Source organism: Patiria miniata, unplaced genomic scaffold (assembly GCF_015706575.1).
Source record: "Patiria miniata isolate m_02_andy unplaced genomic scaffold, ASM1570657v1 HiC_scaffold_5, whole genome shotgun sequence".
Taxonomy (NCBI): Eukaryota; Metazoa; Echinodermata; class Asteroidea; order Valvatida; family Asterinidae; genus Patiria; species Patiria miniata.
The window spans coordinates 6,965,238-6,975,151 of NW_024037072.1; the positions used below are offsets into that span (position 1 = coordinate 6,965,238).

Genomic DNA, 9,914 nt, shown 5'->3' on the forward strand with positions numbered 1-9,914 from the left:
ATTGTTCAATATTCAGCAACTGTCTTGTTTAGTCGGCTATTTAATAGTTGAATTACTTATTATTAATAACGTTAATAATTAAAAGAGACATTATGAAGTTACATGAGTTACAAATGTATGGACAGTTCAAGAAAGAATCATTGAATATTTCCCTAAAAATCCAATGAAGGAAAATTAAGAGGCCACGAAATTGTTCGACTCAATTGTAAATTTGAGCAAAATTGACATCCTCTGAAGTGATGTACATCTACAATGCTGAGGCAACTTATGTGGCATTGTGTGATAACTTGAAACAGTCTCTCTTTTTTTCAAAATAACAAAAGCCGAGAATTGTATAACACAAGTTAATGATCCGTGATTTGCGGTAGGCCTATCCGGGTGAATCTTTCGCTTGTTGATTTCTTAACAATATTATCTGTCTATGTTTATTCGATCGTCGAATTTTCGATTCGAATTCTTCGTCAATGAAACTCATAATGCCATTATTAAGTGAAGAAATTGGAAAATCAATCCATGTCACTCAGTTCGGTGACCCGTTGACTTATTCGGCGATATAGTGATTGTAACTCTGACCTCGGCAAGATTTGTAATTCAAATCGATCACCATTCATCTATACTTCGCTTCCATCTTGTAAACAGGTCATGTTCCACCGTGGTAGCCCTCAAACTATGGCGCCGTGGCCCTAGTGTCACTACTATGCCATCGATCGTGTATGGCGTCGCCCATGACAACCGGTCCGCCATTGTTATTCCAACGAGCTACGTGGAGCATGAATTGTAATCTAATTCAATAGTTGACTCGTTGACAAGTCCGTGTCATTGTAGTAAACGGGTTGTATTGTTCACTCGAAGAAAAAGAAAAATCCCATAACAGCACAACTTATGTGTAGTGTGGATACCCGCGTGCAAAATGGCTACCGGTGTTTTAAAAACTGATTGAAAACTTCCCACAGGGTTTAGAACAGCACTGGAGATACACGGCAGGTTTCAGCGCATGCCCAGCACATTGGTGTGTGGAGTAATTGTGATTCGGGTTTATATCACAACTTGAACATCTGGGACAAGTGCCACTTGAAAAGTGGTCGGGTCATGACATGTACTCTTTGATCGTACTTTAGAATGTGAGCGAGAAACTTTGCCCGCCATGATGACTGTTGTTTACCGTCGCACCGCGACACTATGTGCGGCACTCTGCGAAATGTTGGCAGTCGACATGGATGACTAAACACGAGTATGCTTCCGTGGCCAAAATGGTTGACTAAGAAGGTAAAAGCAGGTTTCATTCTTTTAGCTTGGAATATGGGTCTGAACATATAGTTACCATTATTATTATTTATACAACATTCACTGGAATTGTTTTTATCCTCAGTATTATCACATTGTGCATAGGACGGGATTATACATTATTTTTTGAGTCCGCAAATGCACGTGCGTTTCTGACAGTTGCAGTATATGCATGTGATGTTAATCGTTTATTTTGTGATTAAGTGTAATCGAAATATGACATGGTTCATATACACAGCAGCTATTTGCAGTTTGATTATATTATGGTTGGAATTATTGAAGTAACTTTACATAAATCATCAAAAGATCTATCCTTGTCGACATTGTCGACATTGATACAGTATCGAACTGGATTATAGGCCTGTGTGACATTGTATATGTCTTGCTCTCAGTTCCAGTAAACAGGATCTCTTCTATTTCTTCTTTTTTATTCAAAGGGATATGGGACCTTGTGCAGACCACCAGCTTTCAAAATGACATCGTAGACACCAGATAAGCAACTCAAACTAAGATAAAATATGGCCGCCATTCGGATTCAAACTGGTCAAGAAAGCCCTCCCCCAACGCCCGAACCAATGGACATCGTCTACAATGCGAACATGGTCATGAGTTCGGTGGGGGATGGTCAGTGGAGACCCATGAGTTCCATCAGCCGAAATGGTCTGACGACGGATTCCAGCGAGCCAGAGAACCCCGATGTGAACGAGGAGGAAGGCAAAGCGGTGTTCTCTTTAAGGAACAAGTCTAGGGTTTCTATTCTTGAGGCAGATCCCGTGTCAAGACAAGAGAGTCCGCTTCGAGTGCACGGCCTTGCATCCAGTGTGCCGCGCGACCCGCCACCAACGCGGGCGACAAGTACCGTGTCGCACAAGACCACCAACGGGGTGAAACGCCGACTGCGCCTGCGGACCGCACCGGGGAAACTGCAATGTACGACGGAGCTAGACAGGGCGTTTGCCACCATGCATGACCGTACCCGGGTGACGTTCGAAGGCATTAGGGGAAACACGAGAACCACCCTGAATGACGACAGGGTCTGCCGACCTTACAGCGTCTACACAGTGACTAAACAATGTGAAAGGCTCGCTATTAGCCCCTTCGGTGGACCTCTAAACAGCGCAGCCGGTCGGTATCGCGAGAGGTACCTGAACAAGCATCGGCCGGATGTCATACAGGGTACATCTCGCGGATCGATCAAGATCAAATTCCAGAGGTTCTACGATAATCTGGATTTGCTTGCGATCAACGTCAAGCGCACGCCATACGGGACACTGCGCAAACCGCCGCCAAAACAGGCCCGGAAGGTAGAGGAGCAGACAAAATCAGTGCCGACTCAACTGCACAAGTACACCAATGAGAGAGTGGCTAACCTCCACGAATCCATGGGTAGACACCAGGAAGGTCATCCGAGTAATCAATCTGAAGGGAAGAAGCTCGGCGTGATGAGTGTGGAGTACAAAGTTGCCATGGAGGTATCCAGCAACCTGGAGAAACATCGGAGAAGTCGACCTGCCACCCTCCCGGGCATACCAAACTATATCCCTGGGAGAACTGATGCACCGAGACTTCAGAACCAAACTGAGAGACGTCTTACTCCTGGTGAGATGTCACTCAAGGACGGTATCTCGACCAATCTCTACGACCAGGAGCGGAGCAAACGTGGACCGATCAAAGCCATCGAGAAACCGCCCCGGCGAGTCAAGTCTCCTCCGCTCTCCAAACTCTCTCGGGAGAGGTTTCTTCCGGAGGCACAGCAGAGGCGCAAGGAGGGGGAATCTTGGACTCAGCTGAGAATCGGCCGCCCTGTCACCCCTCCAGCGTCGGAATACACAGTCTTCCAGTCCGCGTCATTCGCGACCACCGTCAGACCATTGACAGCAATGACATCACACAATGGTGAATCGGAAAATACTCACAAGACAAAATCCGCCAAACGAGATAAGACTAACGTTCAATCTAACCAAGAAAATGAGACAGAAAAGGCTGATGAGTGTATCGTGCAAAAACCTGCACCCGAAAATGACTCTGCCACAAATGACAATGAATCAGACGATACAAAAACTAATGACAAAATCAGTGAAAACAACCAAAGCAAACCAAGTGAAGATCTCCCTGAAACGTCTGACTGCTCGATAAATGAAAACGCCGCTGACTCTGAAATTACCGGGCAAAATGACGAAACACAAGAAAACAGCACGCCATTGTCCAGCACATCACTGATTGTGACAGTCCCTGGCGATGAGGGCGCTCCAGAGGCTGACACCATGGCGATCGGTGAGGGCGTTGTCGAAGTGATGTCAGAAGACGAGCATGCCGACGAGGGCGCTTCTGAGGCTGAAACCATGGCCAACGAGGAGGGCGGTATTGAAGTGAAGTCGGCAGTAGACGGTGGTACTTGTGTGGACGAGCATGGTGCAATTGAGGATGAAGAAAATACAGCATCCGCAGACCCATGTGGAAGCGAAGAAACAAGCCAACAGGAACATGACAAAACTGTCAATTCTTAGACCTTTATTGTATTCGTCTATAAAAGCTAAATTGCATTTGAACGAATTAATACGAAACATTTGAAAATCTATTCAACAATGGCGAACTGCATGAATATCAAATTAACATATTAACGGTTTTGATTTATATATTTTTGTAACAAAATGTTTTGGACTTTTTGGTAAAGGAAAAGAATAACTTGCCACGCGCGTTTCCCCATTGCTTTTGCATGAGAAATTGAACGAAAAACAAAATCACCGACGTTTAGTTATTGAATAATATTAGTTATTCACAGAATCTGAATAATTGGCTGCCAGACAATAATTCGGCTCTCGCACGGGTTCTACAGAATGAAAGCCCTTTCTTAAAGGGTTGCAGACGCCCAAAATCAGAATAAAATAGAGTTTTCGTCCAAACAAAACATACAAATAAAATATGCGTTAGAACAAATTCCATTGTTTGGAGAGCACCGGGTACACATCTTTAATTCACAGTATACATTTGACTAACATTATGTTTGGCACCATGGATGAGTTAACCTTTGTATAGAGCGGATGGATAGACTTTGAAATGGCACTAACGGTAATATGCATACATGTAATTGCAGTGTTAACACTTTGTCGAACGGTGGAGGGTTTGCACGACAATAATCTGCACCTTAGTTGGTGAACTTAACTTACAATTTTATTTTTGAAATTTGAGTTACATGAATTTTAGCATATGATACGTGCGTTTCAGAAAATAACTTCTAATTAAAAAAAATAATAATTGCCTTGGTTGACAACAGAGATTGTGTGCTGAGCTGTGTTCAGTGTGAGGCCCTTAGCTAAAGCAATGTTAGTGTTCTTCTTTACCCATTTATACGAATCGTATGAAAGAACTTATGCAATTCCAACCTTAACACTGTGCATTTCAATTAAAAGAAGCTCCTGAAAAAATAATGTTTATTTTCAAAAGTGATTGTGTATTTGTCACTTTATATTGAATGTTTATCCCTTAGCACGTACCAAAAATCTTCACATTTTCTTCCCAAACGTAGGAGATTCGCACAAATTGCTGCAAATAGTGTTGTTAAAAATCTATCGAACACTTCCTTTTGCATGTGTGAGCTGAGCCAACACAGCCGTGAATAATATTTACTTCACTTTGAAATAAAAATTTTTTTTAAATAACGCAGTGAAGAATTATTATGCAAGGAATAATAGGGCTTATACAAGAAATGAAAGTGACCCGGGTGAATGAAAGTGACCCGGGTGAAATATTTTTCCCTTACAAAGCAACTAAATTAATCATTAAGGCATGTATTAAACGAGCATGTTCTTCCACACATGAAAATAAAAAAAAAATGCTGAAATGTAGCCATGCTATCAGACTTTATGCGTGTTTTTACAAAAACAACCGTTTTCTTTCATCAGCTGTCCATGGAAAGCTAAATGCTCTAAAGCTACATAAATCAGCTGATTGAGAACCAGAGATTTCATGCAAGGCTAACCCCTTACATTTTGTAATTTCTAGAGAATGTCAAATTTTACCCAATTTTGATGAAAATGCAAGGCTAATTTTACCGAATTTCAGTGATAAAAATGCCCAATTTTGATAAAAATGCAAAGTTAACCAGCTGACATTTCTTAATTTCCATACAAAGTCAAATTTTACCTAATTTTGATAAAAATGCAAGGTGAACCTCTTAAATCTGCTGTTAATTTCCCTAAAACGTCAAATTTTACCCAATTTTGATAAAAGTGCAAGGTTAACCCCTTACATTTGTTAATTTCCCCAAAAAAGTCTTATTTTACCAAATTTTGATGAAAATGCAAGGTTAATTCCTTAAATTTTGTAATATCCGCAAAAAGTCAAATTTTACCCAATTTTGATCAAAATACAAGGTTAACCCCTTACATGTTAATTTCCCAAAAGTCAAATTTTGCCTAATTTCGATTAAAATGCAAGGCTAACCCCTTATTATTTTTGATTCCCAAAAAAGTCAAATTTTACCAAATTTTGATAAAAGTGCAAAGCTAACCCTTTGCTAATTTCCAAAAAAAGTCAAATTTTACCGAATTTTGATAAAAAAGACAAATTTTGATAAAAGTGCAAGGCTAAACCCTTACATTTGTCAATTTTCCCAAAAAAACTCAAATTTTGATAAAAATGCAAGGCTAACCCCTTATATTTTTGATTTCCAAAAAAGTATAATTTTACCAAATTTTGATAAAAGTGCAAGGCTAACCCTTTTCTAATTTCCAAAAAAAGTCAAATTTTACCGAATTTTGATAAAAATGCCCAATTTTGATAAAAGTGCAAGGTTAACCCCTTACATGTTAATTTCCCAAAAGTCTCATTTTGCCCAAATGTTGATAAAAAGCAAGGCTAAACCCTTACATTTGTCAATTTTCCCAAAAAACTCAAATTTTGATTAAAATGCAAGGCTAACCCCTTACATACGGAATTTCTAGAAAAGTCAAATTTTGATAAAAATGCAAGGCTAACCCCTTACATATGTTTATTTCCCCAAAAGTTAGTTTTTTCCAATTTTGAAAAATTGGCAAGGTTAACCCCTTACGTTTTGTAATTTCTGCAAAAAGTCAATATTTCCGAATTTTGATCAAAATACAAGGTTAACCCCTTACATATGTTAATTGCCATAAAATGTCAAATTTTGCCCAATTTCGATAAAAAATGCAAGGCTAACCCCTTACATTTTTGATTTCCAAAAAAAGTCAAATTTTGCTAAATTTTGATAAAAGTGCCTAATTTTGATAAAAGTGCAAGGCTAACCCCTTACATCTGTTAATTTTCAGAAAAATGTCAAACTTTGCCCAATTTTGATAAAAATGCAAGGTTAACCCCTTGCATTTTGTAATTTTCGCAAAAAGTCAAATTTATCCCAATTGTGATCAAAATACAAGGTTAACCCCTTACATGTTAATTTCCCAACAGTCTAATTTTGCCCAATTTTGATAAAAGTGCAGAGCTAACCCCTTACATTTTGTAATTTCTAGAAAAAGTAGAATTTTGACCCCTTTTTAATAAAACCGCAAGGCAAACCCCTTACATACGGAATTTCTAGAAAAGTCCAATTTTGCCAAACCCTTACATTTTTGATTTTCCAAAAAAAGTCAAATTTTACCGAATTTTGATACAAATGCCCAATTTTGATAAAAGTGCAAGGTTTACCCCTTACATTTGTTAATTTCCGCAAAAAGTCAAATTTTACCAAATTTTGATAAAAATGCAAGGTTAACCCCTTGCATTTTGTAATTTCCGCAAAAAGTCAATTTTTCCCCCCAATTTTGATCAAAATACAAGGTTAACCCCTCACATGTTAATTTCCCTAAAAATGCAAGGCTAACCCCTTACATACGGAATTACTAGTAAAGTCCAATTTTGCCAAATTTTGATAAAAATGCAAGGTTAACCCTTTATATTTGTTAATTTCCGCAAAAAGTCCGGTTTTTTCCCCATTTTGATCAAAATACAAGGTTAACCCCTTACATTTGGAATTTCTAGAAAAATTTGAAATTTTGCCCAATTTTGATAAAAGTGCAAGGCTTACCCCTTACATTTGTAAATTTCCCCCCAAAAGTCAAATTTTGATAAAAAATGCAAGGCTAGTCCCTTATATACGGAATTTCTAGAAAAAGTCAAATTTTGCCCAATTTTGATAAAAGTGCAAGGCTAACCCCTTACAATATGTAATTTCTAGAAAAAGTCGAATTTTGTCCACTTTTGATAAAAATGCAAGGCTAACCTCTTACATTTTGTAATTTCTAGATAAAAATTGAAATTTTGCACAATTTTGATAAAAGTGCAAGGCTTATCCCTTACATTTGTAAATTTCCCCAAAAAGTCAAATTTTGATACAAATGCAAGGCTAACCCCTTACATACGGGAATTTCTAGAAAAAGTCAAATTTTACCGAATTTTGATAAAAATTCCTAATTTTGAAAGTGCAAGGCTAACCCCTTACATCTGTTAATTTTGATAAAAATGTCAAACTTTGCCCAATTTTGATAAAAATGCAAGGTTAACCCCTTGCATTTTGTAATTTCCGCAAAAAGTCAAATTTTTCCCAATTGTGATCAAAATACAAGGTTAACCCCTTACATGTTAATTTCCCAACAGTCGAATTTTGCCCAATTTTGATAAAAGTGCAAGGCTAACCCCTTACATTTTGTAATTTCTAGAAAAAGTAGAATTTTGTCCAATTTTGATAAAACCGCAAGGCTAACCCCTTACATATGGAATTTCTAGAAAAGTCAAATTTTGCCAAATTTTGATGAAAGTGCAAGGCTAACCCCTTACATATGTTAATTTTCATAAAATGTCAAATTTTACCCAATTTTGATAAAAATGCAAGGCTAAACCCTTAAATATGTTAATTTCCCCAAAAAGTGAAATTTTTCCCAATTTTGATCAAAATACAAGGTTAACCCCTTACATTTGGTAATTTATAGAAAAAGTACAATTTTGCCCAATTTTGATAAAAGTGAAAGGCTAACCTCTTACACTTGGAATTTCTAGAAAAATTTTGCCAAATTTTGATAAGAGTGCAAGGCTTACCCCTTACATTTGTAAATTTCCCCCCAAAAGTCAAATTTTGATACAAATGCAAGGCTAGTCCCTTACATATGTTAATTTCCATAAAATGTCAAATTTTGCCCAATTTTGATAAAAATGCAAGGTTAACCCCTTACATTCGGTAATTTCTAGAAAAAGTCGAATTTTGCCCAATTTTGATAAAAGTGAAAGGCTAACCTTTTACATTTGGAATGTCTAGAAAAATTTGAAATTTTGCCCAATTTTGATAAAAGTGCAAGGCTTACCCCTTACATTTGTAAATGTCCCCCCAAAGTCAAATTTTGATACAAATGCAAGGCTAGTCCCTTACATACGGAATTTCTAGAAAAAGTCAAATTTTGCCCAATTTTGATAAAATTGCAAGGCTAACCCCTTACAATATGTAATTTCTAGAAAAAGTCGAATTTTGCCCAATTTTGATAAAACATGCAAGGCTAACCTCTTACATTTTGTAATTTCTAGAAAAATTTGAATTTTGCAAAATTTTGATAAAAGTGCAAGGCTTACCTCTTACATTTGTAAATTTCCCCCCCAAAACAAATTTTGATACAAATGCAAGGCAAACGGAGTTTCTAGAAAAAGTCAAATTTTACCCAATTTTGATAAAAATGCAAAGCTAACCCCTTACATTTTGTACTTTCCGCAAAAAGTCACAAATTAAGCAATTTTGATAACAATGCAAGGCTAACCCCTTACATTTTGTAATTTCGAGAAAAAGTCAAACTTTGCCCAATTTTGATAAAAGTGCAAGGTTAACCCCTTACATTTGTAAATTTCCCCCAAAAGTCAAATTTTACTGAATTTTGATAAAAAAGCCAAATTTGATAAAAGTGCAAGGCTTACACCTTACATTTGTTAATTTCCATAAAAAGAAAATTGTGCCAAATTTTGATAACAATGCAAGGCTAACCCCTTACATTTTGTAATTTAGAGAAAAAGTCAAATAATGCCCAGTTTTGATAAAAATGCAAGGCTAACCCCTTGCATTTGATAATTTGCATAAAGATTTTGACCAATTTATTTTAAATGCTTTTAAAGAATTGCAGTTTTCAATCAAATTATCCAAAAAGGGATGTCAAATAGTCATCACACATTTAAGATGATTAGGAAGTTGCACAGAATGTGTTGCTAGAATAATTCATCGTATGCCCTTTGATAATTGAGTCAAGATTGAAACATCCTGTCAGATTTTGTATTTTGTATATGAGGAACAAATTAAGTATTTTGTCGGTGATTTTTCTATGTCCCCCCTCCCCGTTATTTCTTTGCCCCACACTGCCCTCCCCCCCCCCCGAAAAAAGTAGAGTCTGGCGCCGCCAGTGGCCAAACCCAACACCATTATCTGTGTACAAACATCGCCAACAGATGGCGTTTTTCCAAACCTCTGCGAACCAGTGGTTGTCCTTTTTAGACGAATCCGAACACGTGATGACTGTACACTCACAAGGCCCCCTTCAATGGAGAAACCATTGTGCAGGCTATTGTACAAAGCAACTGCCCCATGACGGATTATCTGAACTATAGCTAGCACAATGCATTCGCCATTGAAGGGGGCCTCGGTC

General features: G+C 37.7%; 1 protein-coding gene across 1 annotated transcript; it reads left to right on the forward strand.

The window, feature by feature from the left end:
• The first annotated feature begins 777 nt into the window (after positions 1 to 777).
• Positions 778 to 4,929, forward strand: LOC119740589 (protein SPT2 homolog). The gene is made up of 2 exons (XM_038215939.1): positions 778 to 1,266; positions 1,722 to 4,929. Exon 2 carries the CDS (start codon positions 1,803 to 1,805, stop codon positions 3,789 to 3,791), a length of 1,989 nt encoding a protein of 662 aa, XP_038071867.1. The 5' UTR covers positions 778 to 1,266; positions 1,722 to 1,802; the 3' UTR covers positions 3,792 to 4,929.
• The last annotated feature ends 4,985 nt before the right edge of the window (positions 4,930 to 9,914 follow it).

What these genes read in the sequence shown, in the direction of transcription:
- LOC119740589 (XM_038215939.1), top strand. Translation starts at nt 1,803, where the DNA reads ATGGCCGCCATTCGGATTCAAACTGGTCAAGAAAGCCCTCCCCCAACG.